Genomic DNA, 12,793 nt, shown 5'->3' with positions numbered 1-12,793 from the left:
GTGGAGGCCGTGTTTAACGCTGCGCCTGCTGCTGGTTTGGCTCTGCCCCTGCCACCGATTACCTTGTCCCCGTTTTTCTTAGATGCGGCCGGTTTTGAAGTTCTGAGGCTGCCTGCTGTGTGAGCTGTAAGGCCGCACTGGTCATGGCACCCTTCTAGTGAGTGGCACCCGGGGCGGACCGCCGCTCCCACCCCTCCCGGCCCTGCCTTAGTATGCCACTGGAGTGAATTCAAGGGTTATTTAACCATTTGAGTGTTGCTGGGGGGAGTGCATGAGGTGGAGGGATGGGGGGCAGCAGAGGAACACTTTAGTGTTAGGAATATAGATTTTTATTCTGAACACAAAAGTGTCCTTTAACCATGTAATGTAAACATTGCCATTTTTACAAAACTGCAATATTTTACTTTGCAGGGTTGAAACTACAAGACCACTGCACCCAGACTACTTCATTGAAATGAAGTGGTCCGGGTGACTTTATTGGTCCTTTAATTGAAGATAAATTATTATAACCCAGGATACTACAGTCAGACTGCTCCTTCAAAGTGCAAAGCTTTTACAGCAAACTTCTCTAATAAATCAGTATCTAATAAATCCTCAGGACTTGGCCTGTTTTCATGCTGTCAATATTTGACTTCACCCATGGCCGACACTCCCCCTTCACATTAGTATAAAAGGAAGATTTCTATAGACACATTCAAGATCAAAGACACTCTTCGCCCCTTCTGGATTAGACTGGCATCTTTGACTTTCTGTTGCTATGGCAACAAAATGGGGTATCTGTGCTGCAGGAAAAATATGCAATGACTTCTTAGTAGCATTGCAGACTCTGCCAGCAGAGGATCATCAGGTAAGTGTGACAGAAACAATATTCCCTATAAACAAGGCACATTTTGCCCCTCTATAGCCACATATCTTCTTTTTATTCATGTCTGTTCTCTCTCTGATCAGTTTGAAAGAATTATAGACAGAGAGAGTTATTCAATAGCAGACATCTCAAACTTCACATGTTCTGAACTACAATTCCCATAATTCTCTGGTCATCTATTGCATGCAAATAATTTTGGAAGTTGTGGGCCAGCAACAATAGAGTTTAAAATCCCTGCACTAAAGGGTGTATTGCCAGGAAATCAAACGTGAATTTCATATGTTATTTAGCCGAATAGGAAATATTCTCCAAGTCAGCAATGTTTTCAGTTCAGCTTTTTTGGCCTACAAGAGTACACTGTGGTATATGCAACATTGAAGTATATGGATAATCCTAGGAAGCTGTATCCACCATAGAAAACTCATGCAATTCGCTCCATCTTTTTCCAACTTCAGGCTTCACCATAAGGCAAAGTTGTGACTATTTTAATTACTTTGTCAGTTCACTGAAATTCCAATGCAATCAAAATATGTCGTAAGACAAAGTAGGGACAGCTTGTGCATTTATCCTGCACCTGACATTTTCCCCAAAAAGAAAAAGGCATTGTCTATGAACGCTCCTGTCGACCCTCCATAGACATCAGTGTTGCACTCTTTTGTATGTACGAGTGTATAGCACTTACATGGTGTGACAGAGCTCCCTGTACCCCAGCTTGGTTCCTCCACCAGGCTTGCTCCCTAGCAGGAACCGGAAAAAACCCAAAGTGCTCCTGCCCCAATCGCCGCAGTTTCACTGGGGTCCTTCTGGAGCTTTACCAGCAACCAGCACGTCTTCCAGGAAATTATTGTGCCCTCTGCCTATTTCTCTGGAGCTCTGCTTATAGTGCTTGCTATTGCCTTTACAAAGGCACTTGCGGCTCTCAGGCCTAGCTCTCTTGACTTAACCCTCAGCTACAGGGATCCTTAAGACAGCAAACAGGTCCAAAGACTCTGTTACTGGGATCCACACAGGACATAAGTTCCAAAAGGAAATAACATACAAAATTTTATTTTTACCCGGGACCAGCCCATATTACATCAACCTTGTTGTGACAAACTTACTAAACTACAAATAACCAAAGCATGTCAGAAAACATACAGGGAATTATAATAACCTAATAGCATATTTATAAAGTAATGGGGAAGACAATAATAAACACAAAGCATCTCTACTGCCTGCAGAAACAGCAATATGCATATCTACCTGAATATGCAAATTAACTGGCCTTGCTATCCACCTATAATGGGCACAGGGTGATTAAAACATGAAAATAATCTAGGGACCTACATAAATAGTCTGTCTGAAGTTCCAGGTGATGGTGACTACCGTCACATATGGGACCCTGGCAGATGAAGCGCCAGAAGCTGAAGAGGATCCACCACATCATGACTACGTCTATGAGGGTCAGCTTCAGGTAAGTAAAACTTACCTTCCCTTGCACCCCAATGCCACCACATTGCAAAGTTACCATTGTGGTTCTTTGCAAAATATGGTCATTTCAATTTTCGCTGCTATAGTATAAGTATATCTGAGCTCATCACTTATAACTATACTATGCTGAATTGCTATATGAGTTCTCTCAAAGCTTCCTATAATAGAACTCATACAGACTGTGTACAAAAAACATGCAAATGTTGCGAGGTAATATAACAGACACTATACAGTTCATACAATTTCAGTTAATTTGCTTTCTATACCTCTCTGCTACTCTGAACCCCTGTAATATAACATATATTGCTGGTTATCTGTCTGCAGGCTGTAGCTGTGGCATCAAGAGATTTGAAACGAGCAAAAGACTTCGCTCGAACTCATAACATTCACAAAGTCTATGGTTCTTATGAAGAGCTTGCCAAAGATCCCAACATTGGTGAGGAACAAACAAATAAAAAAGTGAACAATGAACTACAACGGTGAAACATCATCAGTTAAAAAGTAGAAGAAGGGAATACGTGTAAAACTTGCAAATAGGGCATAGAGGTAACAAGATGCCCAGAGAAAGGGGGAATTGTATTGGTCAATGGAGAACAAACACAGATTTGATCTCATCACTAATAGTAAGTAATAATAAATTACTTATCTGCAAAACAGCAGCAACATGTTCACAAATAGCCTAGGTGAATCCTCAATGAGACTTTGGCCAGAAACTGTACTAATTGGGACATTTCTGCATCTAAGATGGTGTTAATGGTTTTTTTGTATCAAATAAAGTTTAGTACCCACTAGGGGTGCACCGAAATTCCGGTGGCCGAAAGTATCAGCCGAAAATGGACCTAATCCATTTCGGCCGATATTGGCACATATCTGCAGAAAATAGGGCGTTGGGATTTGTCACCCACACAGTAGCTCACCATCCGCCCTGGTACCGCTGTGAGAAGACCGCACACTGCCGCCGCGCAACCTTCTAACCGGAAGTGCCGTGAGGGCAGTGGGGTAGCCTTCTATAAAACTACCCACATCGCCTGCGGTAAGTAATTATATTTAATAAAATTAATTACCAAGATTCACTAAGAATCCCCAATCCTGGGGTATTGTGGGAAGCCATCCACTTACACAACTGTTTTAGGAGACTTCTGGTTCTCCTAGATAGGGACAAGCACCAGCGTTTTCAAAGCCTCTCTCCAAGATGGCTATCGCAATCTTCTCTATCGGCCTTTTCTCCTCTCTGTACTTCTGAATTCTGTTTATATATTAATTAATGTGACCCACTTTTACATTTATTTTAGTATTTTCTCTTTTTTTTTTCTATTGCTATTTGCTATTAAGTGATGATTGCCCTGCTGTACAGGAGGCTAATTGTGTCTTAGATAGCCTCCAGGAAGATAAAGTGTATTGCTCTAACAATTTTCGTGCCCATCCAACATTTTGAAGTTTCTGAAAATAGTGCCATGAGTCTGACTAGTCCTTGCACTCAGACTCAAATGTAAATGTAATTAATAAAATATTATATTATCATTTAATTATATGTAGCCGGGTGACACCAGGGTGATTCCTACCTAGACCATTTTGATTGAATATACACTTTAAGAAACCTATCCTGCTGCAAACATATCCACATCCATTTATTAATTATATTCTGCACGTGCCAATCTGCCCAAAGTGCTTTCTTCAAGTCCCTAGTCCACATTTCTAAATCTTTATTATTAATAAATATTATTATATTAATTAATATATTATGATTATTGGTATGTTATTTATAGAAAAAATGAGCTATTCCAGAAGCTAGTCAAATTGAAATATATAGAAAACTCAGGTGAAACAACCAGAGTTTTATATATATTTGAATTGCCAGCTGATATTTATTGAATTAATAAAATCATAGAAAAAAAGTATTTTAAAAGTATTTGGGCAAAAAGGCAGTTTCGGTTTCGATTTTCGGTCAAGGGCATCCTGAATTTTCGGTTTCGGTTTCGGCCCTGAATTTTCATTTCGGTGCACCCCTAGTACCCACGTTGGGCTTCCAAAAAGTACAGTAAGCACCCAGGAGTGATAACATTTATGTGTTCACGTTTTAATAAATGAACACAGCTTCTATCTTCCCATTTTCACACATAATGTGTATGTAACCTTACAGATGTTATCTATGTTGGCGTCCTCCATACAGTCCATCTAGATGTAGTTCTAATGTTCATGGAGAACAGAAAAAATGTGGTATGTGAAAAGCCACTGGCCATGAACTCTGCAGAAGTCAAGGAACTCACCTCGGCTGCTCGGCAAAATAATGTATTTTTTATGGAGGTATGGTAATTTTAATTGTATAATTTACTGTCAAAAACAATATCCACTATGAAAAATCACACAAACAAATTATGTGTCTTTAGTCCACGGATCTGAAACTCTGGCACCCCAAATATAATAAGTATTGTATATTAAATTGAACATATTTTAATATTGTTTGACAGTTCTTGGGGAGGACTATTAGCAATTTATATTCCCCCATGTCTTCATCCATGACAATAATAACTTTAATAGCCCTGATTACATATTTATTTTTAGCTTGTTGTAGACCTGGAATAGTATTTTGGTTTTAGATTCGGATGTTAGAGCAATCGGTTTTATTTATTTGCCTACAGGCTATGTGGAGCCGTTTCTTTCCGGTGTATGAGCAAATCCGCACACTCTTATCTCAGAAGGCAATTGGAGATGTGAAAGTTTTAAGGGCAGAATTTGGTTCCAACCAGTATCATGTACCACGGGCGGTGCAGAAGGAGCTTGGAGGTGGTGCTCTCCTTGACATTGGGTGTTATTGTATTCAGTTTGCATTAATGGTATTTAACGGGGAACGGCCAGAGTCTATCACAGCAAAAGGCTTTCTTTATGAGACTGGTAAGTACTCTAAACTCTTCTGAAACCTCTTTTACTGCCTAAAAACTTTCCAAATTCTTTTCAAATGGAGATACCAGTAAAACATAGACTCATAATCATCCCATAGTACTCCAAAGCATAACATCTTCTGATGTTCACTTTCTTTTCTTTTTTTGCTTGCCAAATTCAAAGGTATGTTCAAAGCGCCATAACAACCTATGCTCTTTGTGCAGTTTATGGTCTATGGAGGTCCCTATTATAGAATTCCTATAACTGCAGTGATTTACAAAAACCTTTGTATCTATAAACCCTTAAAAACGCATACATGTGGAAGATATGCATTCCTCTGGCTGAGTATATACTTGGATGACTTATGGCTCCTTAAGGGATTACTCTCACCGCCATAGTAGCTTTAGCACATTGAAGGTGTTATTGTCAGGATCGGGACAGGGATCCAACACGCAGAGTACAAACAGTAGCCAGATACGTATACCGGACCTTAGAATGGCTGGACTAACGTAAGTAGTACAGTATAGAATGGTCAAAGACAAGCCGAGGTCGAGGGTAACAGAAGACAGGTAAGCGAGAGACAAGCCGAATCAAGGGTAACAGAGATAAGCAGAGTAAGGTAAACAAGCCGGGTCAAAACCAAAAGGGATAATAGAATACACAAGCACTGAGTGACTAGAACAAGCTAGAACCACGACAGGGCAATGAGCTAATGAAGGAAGCTCTGTTAAGTACCCTGTTCAGAGCAGTAACCACACCTCCGAGACGTCCTGATTGGTCCTGCAGCAATTGACTGACAGGTCGATCCGGGGGAGTGTCCTGATGATGACTTCCTGCCTAGATGGTGTAAAATGCAGTCACTCCCTCGCGGCCGGCCTTGCATGACCGGATAGACCGCGGGGAAGGGAGTCATCAGACCGTCTGAATGGTGGAACAGATAAGTCTCTACCTCTTTTGGAGGTAGAGACCACAGGTACCCTGACAGTTATAGGGCAGAGGTGCCGTCTTACCTGCTGGAGTTAACAAGTTTTAGGTCGTATGGTGTCCATCGTATGCCTGAAGGTAGGACAGTACCCAGACACTCCTGCCCCCCATAACAAATTACACTCTCAGCCAATCACTGGCTTCTCATTGAGAGAAATAGTATGCACAATATCTCTTAATGGATGGCCAGTGATAAGCTAAGAGCATCAACTGATGCTTGTAATCTATCCCCGGCAGCCCAGCAAAGCCTTCCTCATACACCAGCTGCAGAGAGGATCTTAGTTTTGAGGCAACTGTGTTGGATGCCGGAATATTAACTGCAATGTTAAACCACTGGAAAGCAGTTTAAAACCTGAAGATAATTTGGGGCACAGACACTCCTGCCCCATAATATCTTCAATGAGCTATAGTTGGAATGTTGGCAGGAATTTTCCTCCAATAGCATTTTCAAAGAAACCGTACTATGGCTGTTTCATATATTTTTCTAAATGAAACTGATGCTAATGTTGAACTATAAATCCACAAAATGGGTCTTCTGGGTGATTGCTTATGGGTTGTGCTAAAAATAATTGGATTGTCAGGATTGGATCATAGCTCTTACAGCAAAAATCACTACATCCTGGCTAGGAAGTAACTGAAACAATCCAAAAGCAAGAGCATAAACATCATAAAAACAGGAATTTTAAAGATACTTTTTTATTCTTTACAGTTATTTACACACACGTTGTAGCGGACCACCTGGTAACCCGACCAGTTACCTCCGCTAATTCCCTTACTTCAGCTGATAAGGAACCATTTAAAATACACAGAGACCCATTTCCCTCCAGTAACTGGACGAGACACAGTTCTGGAGGTACAACACTGACCGACTCCGTTTATTTTGTTACACATGGTTTTACAGACACAGACCCCTACATGGGGTCTCCAACACAGAACAACAGTGTTTTCAATCCCAAGAAGCTGAAGGGGGAGGGAGGAAGGACAATGCATCTAGGTTAAACTGGGCTGGCAGTGTCTCTGTGGCAACGTCCTGCTGTGAGAGGAAAAGGGAGGGGGAAGGGCGCAGAGCAATCCATTTCACTTACTCTTATTAACAGAGCTGTTGCATATTCAGGCACAATACACGAAAGGCATAGAAATACATGTGGAAACACAGAAGAAAAAGGGAAACCACATTTTATACTGGGGAATCTACTAATATAGAAGAGGGCAATTCACGGACAGCCAGCGGTCCCGCCACACACATTATCTATGTAATACCTATTTCTGAGAATTTTCATTAAACATCTTGTATATACCTGGACATTGTGTAGGATTGTACATACACCCTAATTGTCCGCACAATACAGGAGGCAAAGAGGAGTTAATTTCACATGCAAGGGTGGTGTACAGCTATTTATCTTAATATTAGAAATAGTGGCAATGATAGTCCATCTCATTGATAACAATGAATATATGCATGTTTTTTTTGTTTTTTTTTACCATATTATTTACAACTCATCTTTTCATTAGGAGTCGATGAAACTGTAACCATAATCCTTCAATATCCTGGGAAACGTCAGGCCATTCTCACTTCTACCATCATGGTCGCAATGCCAAATCAGGCTGCCATATGTGGCTCTAAAGGAATGATACAGGTACACTAGCACATGCATTATATGGGAAAACAGCTTAGATGTGTATAGCTTCTATACATTCAACATCAATAGAATATTACAAAATTATATGGATATACACCTAGCTATGTGCTCTCAGAGAGACTTCCAGACCAGAACTGGCACCATGCTGATGAGATCCACAAGGTCGAAACTGCAGTCCAAGGCTCTTTTCTTCTCACTGATCCCTTTGGATCATAGCCTATACTTGGGTTAAAAATAAAATAAAAGCTGTGTTTCAAACAATTTTCATTGCTAAGGGTATCTGTAGAAATGTGGTATAATGTATGAAAGACAATGCCTATCTGTGCTCATTTGCATTTGAAACTGGATAGTCCGGTATAGTCATGGATACAGGATTTTTCAAGTATCCAGCCCAAGAAGGAGCATAGGTACCGAGCATTATAGAGATAATATTGTAGCCAGGCACCGAGGATTAAGGCATTTTTCAATCAAATGCTAATCACAGAGATGTTTTTTTTTTAGTGAGGTTTATAGATTTGTCTAAAACATTTTTCTTTATAGCAGTATTAGTTCAAGCACCATTTGTGAGTATTAAAAATGTGTCTTGCTATTATTATTAGCATTTATATAACATGCCCCAACCATGCAAGGCACTCCTGATTTTCAGGTCCTGTATCGACTTTGTCCCCTGGTGTCCCACTTTTGTCCCCAAAAAGTGTAGAGCAAGAGCACAATATATTTTTTCTTTTCTGTTCTGGGGTTAGCAGAACAGGAGGTATTATTCTCTGGAATTAAACATTTTTAACATGAAAGACTGCGGTAACAGATTATTTGCACCATAACCACTTCAATTACATGAAGTGGTAATGGTGCTTAGCGTGACTCTGTAAGTCTGCTGGCTGGAAGGAGAGCAACTCCAACAGCTGGCCTTTTATGATGTTGTAGCTGTTTGCTTGCGTAATGCAAGAAATCAACTGATAACCTCCAGTTTGTTCAGCTATAAACATTCAGCTACTCCAATGGACTTTAAAACGTAACTATCACTAGTGAGATTTTGTCGCAATGCCGTATCTAATTAAAAGATTATTTTTTTTCTCTCCTGTGCACGTTATATTATTCATATTGTATGCCTGGCTGCCCTGACAGAGCCAGAATGTGCCATGTAGATTAATATAAACCATGCGCTGCCGTATGTGTGTCGGAGCATCAATTCCTAGCTGAACGTAGCAACCACTCAAGATGACATTTTTTATTGAAACGTACTTTGGGCTTCAATAAAGTAGTTATTGTATTCATTAAAGTAATAATTACTCTTTGCAAATTATTTTCCGTTGCAGGTTCCGTCATGCATGTGGTGCCCAACGTCCATCATCGTCAATGGAAAAGAAACTAAATACTCTCTCCCTCCTTCTACAAAAGCCATGCATTTTACCAACAGCACAGGGCTGAGTTATGAAGCAGAACATGTGCGTCAATGCCTATTGAAAGGTAATTCAAAGGTTTAATGAAATTTTGAGATGACTCGATTATTCTTGGTGGTGAGATAATGTCAGTTCTTACCTATGCAGAGATTCCCCATGATTTGAGGGTTATTACAAAAAAAATTGTCCAGAATGCAAAGTGAATTTAAAATTTAAAGGGTTCATCTAAAAATTTATATTGTTACTTTTTTTTAATATACTATTTGTAAGTCTCAATTGTTTTCTTTAGGTCTCCCCCGAGCCACGTTTTTGACTGAAAAGTCAGTTTAACTAGTATAAGACTTACCTGAAATCCAGTGTCTGGCCAAGTACTCTAGGTTATCTTCCACACCTCTTATTTTGGGGTGCTACACCCTCATAGAAGAGTATATAAGGGTTGGCACTATTACAGTGGGAGAGAGGCAATATTTTAAATTAAAAGTAGACACTAGTGGAGAGAGGGAAGCAGGGCTACTTCAGGTATATCTAGGAGACTGTGTGTGCACTTTTTGCCCACACAGTCCAAAGGCTTCACTTGCAGGCACACTGCTTGCAAGTGAAGAATCAGTGGAGAGTGTGTGCTGACGACAGATGTTATTTTTGCACAGAACTTACATTAGGCACTCCGGAACAGAGTTCCCTGCTGTCAAATCCATGGGTGCTGAGGATGTAACTAGAACCCAGTATACAAGTGCAAATATTTCTGGGTGTGCTATGTGCACATACAGATTCCTTCCTCCTTGACCACTTCAAAACGCAAAAGTGAACATCGACGTTGGAGTAACCCTTTATGGCCAAAGTAGCCAAGCTGGAAGAATAGCAGACTTGGAGAATGTTTCCAGTTTGGCTACTTCGGCCTTAAGTCTGAAATTCCTGACAATTTTCACTTTTGTGAACTTCAGTTAGGAAAACCTTTCACTCTCAGTGGGTTTGGTGTTTGAGTTTTTACATTTTCACCTTTCTGTGTTGGACTATTTATACATGTTTTTAATGTTTGCTGTTTATTTGAAAACTCTTTATAAAGGTTCATGGTTATCTTAGCTGTTGGTTAGTTACATTTGCTTTTGATAAAACTGAGATCATGAATAATAAAACCAGTTTTTAAATATTGCCATATGTGATAAAACTCATCAGACGGCAATATCTTCTTGTTTATACTTACACTATCACTAATAACAGCAGGTCCCTCACCATCATATGACGAGGTCATAAAGCCCATTATTCACTATCATATCCAAAGTAGCAGGGCACTTATTTTGTGAAGGCGAAGGAGACCATAACATCTTTGATTTATATTATGTGACAGTACATTCGGTAATAAGATTTCGGATATTTTGTCTCTGACAATTTTTGGCACTTTTATAAATACCATATAGCCAAAAGTAAGCGGATACCTGATTATCGCACCTCCATGAGCTTGTTAAATGTTCCATTAAAAAAATCATTAGCATTAATAGGGAGATAGCCTCCTCTTTGCAACTGTAACAGAGGCCACCTTTTTGGGAAGACTTTCAACAACATTTTGGAATTTGTGACCTTTGCAATAGCTTTACCTTGATGGATGTCCATCAGTAGATAATGACTTCTGTTTGATCTACAGGATTGAAGCAAAGTCCACTCATGACTTGGGCAGACAGTGAGCTCTTGGCCAGCATCATGGAAGACGTTCGCACACAACTCGGAGTTACATTCCCTCAGGACAGAACTTGACTCGCAAGGAAAAATGTACCAATTTCAATATATTAGAGAAATGTATGGATTGGTTTTTAAAGGGGAAGTGCCACCAAACAAACAGTTTTAATATTTTATTTACCTATCCCCTATATTTAAAAATATACCTTTATGAAGTCTGAAAAATAAAATGAAATCTAGAAATCGGTACGGCTGTATTTACCTCTATTCTGGACATGACCAAAACCATTCTAGCTCCTGGTCAAACACTATTATCTGTCCTTTCACCTACCTGTCAATGTAGAAAGAGCATACAATGCAATGTGCCCTGGCTGTGACAGGACTGAACTAGATTCTTTACGTTTCTCCTTCTCTTGCTATGCTCTCTGTATGTTGACAGACAGGTGCAAAGGACACAACTTATAAACAGAATTGTGAAAATGGTTTAGGTAGATGTTTATATAAAGCTGTAACGTAAAAATGCTTTCAAAAATAGAAATTTGAATATTTTGGTGCTATGGAAGCTCCTTGTACCCTGGTTGGGTACCTCTGCCAAGCTCACTTCCTACCTGTAACGAGGACACCCAGAGCGCTTCAGCCCCAGTTGCCACAGCTTAACTGAGGTCTATTGGAACTCTCCCACCCTAGAGCAGGGGATCGTGCTATATTTCCAAAGTGATCAGGCTCTCCTGCACAGGGTATAGCTGTGTAGCTATACCCAAACAGTAGCCGAGACTTAGTGAAGGGTGAATAAGAACTGATTTTATTGCGTGAACCACAGGTTTGTATACACAGATCCCCGGCATGGGGTCTCTATTGAAAACACAGTAAACCCCACCCTTGTACCTTTGGTTCTTGGAGATAATAGAGTTATCTCTCGCTAAGCTAATTAACTCCCATGCACACAGGTACTAACACAATTATCCCCTGCACACAGAAAAAACCTTAAAAAGAAGAAAAAAATAATGCACCTCTAATGAGTTTCTTCACAATAAGGGATTGTAATAATTGTGTGTGTGTGTAAGGAGTACTGTGTGCAGTATTACAATGGTGAGAATGCTGTCTGTGATGTGTGTGTAGGAGGCTGCATGTGGTTTTGCATGTGTGCGGATGCTGCTTGTGGGCTTGTGTGCTTAAAGTGAGGCTCCTTGTAGTTGTGCGTATATGAATGGGTCTGTTTGCAGCGTAGTATGTGAGTGGAGAGGGCTGGTTGTGTTGCAGAGTGTGTGTGGATAAGGAATATTGTATGTGTGTGTCGATAGGGACTTTAGCACTGATGTAAGTACCACGGTCGCAGGAGTTACAGCTGCAAATGAGCTGCATGGAACTGCCTGAGAGAGAATGAGACAAATGGAAGAGACTGGTGGGGTAATTGAGACACATGGAAGGGACTGGCAGGTGAAATTTATTCAGCCCCAGTTGTTGCACCTTGACTGAGGTCCTTCTGGAGCTTTTCCACCCGACCAGGCTGCAGCTCTCCTTCCATGCAGGTATCTTCTACTCTGCCTATTCCGCTGCAGCCCTTCTTCCAGGCAGGTATCGTCCCTTCTGCTTATTCCTCTGCAGCTCTGCTTACAATGATTACTATTGCCTTTACAAAGGCACCTGGGCCTTGCTTTATCCCAGGGTAAGAAGTATCTTGCAGCCAGCCAACAGGTCCGAAGACTATGTCACTGGGATCCCTAAAACTCCACACAGGAAACCCAGATCCACATGGAACTAACATGCAATACTTTATTTTACTTGGGACTAGCCCAAATGATCATTACATTTAGATTGCTGTGACAAACATCAGAAAATTCAAATAATCAAAACGTGTCACAAAATATACAGGAAATTATAAT

The 12,793-nt window shown here is 40.4% G+C and overlaps 1 protein-coding gene across 1 annotated transcript; it reads left to right on the top strand.

Annotated features, from left to right (window-relative positions):
• Positions 1–616: 616 nt before the first annotated feature.
• LOC134578119 (trans-1,2-dihydrobenzene-1,2-diol dehydrogenase-like) lies at positions 617–11,150 on the top strand. Its single transcript, XM_063437115.1, has 7 exons — positions 617–847; positions 2,660–2,771; positions 4,476–4,639; positions 4,975–5,227; positions 7,712–7,836; positions 9,156–9,306; positions 10,879–11,150. The coding sequence occupies exons 1-7, from the start codon at positions 758–760 to the stop codon at positions 10,986–10,988; spliced, it is 1,005 nt and encodes a 334-aa protein (XP_063293185.1). The 5' UTR covers positions 617–757; the 3' UTR covers positions 10,989–11,150.
• The last annotated feature ends 1,643 nt before the right edge of the window (positions 11,151–12,793 follow it).

The sequence above is a fragment of the Pelobates fuscus genome, chromosome 11 (genome assembly GCF_036172605.1).
Source record: "Pelobates fuscus isolate aPelFus1 chromosome 11, aPelFus1.pri, whole genome shotgun sequence".
NCBI classification, from domain to species: Eukaryota; Metazoa; Chordata; class Amphibia; order Anura; family Pelobatidae; genus Pelobates; species Pelobates fuscus.
This window is presented reverse-complemented; position numbering and strand designations above follow the sequence as displayed.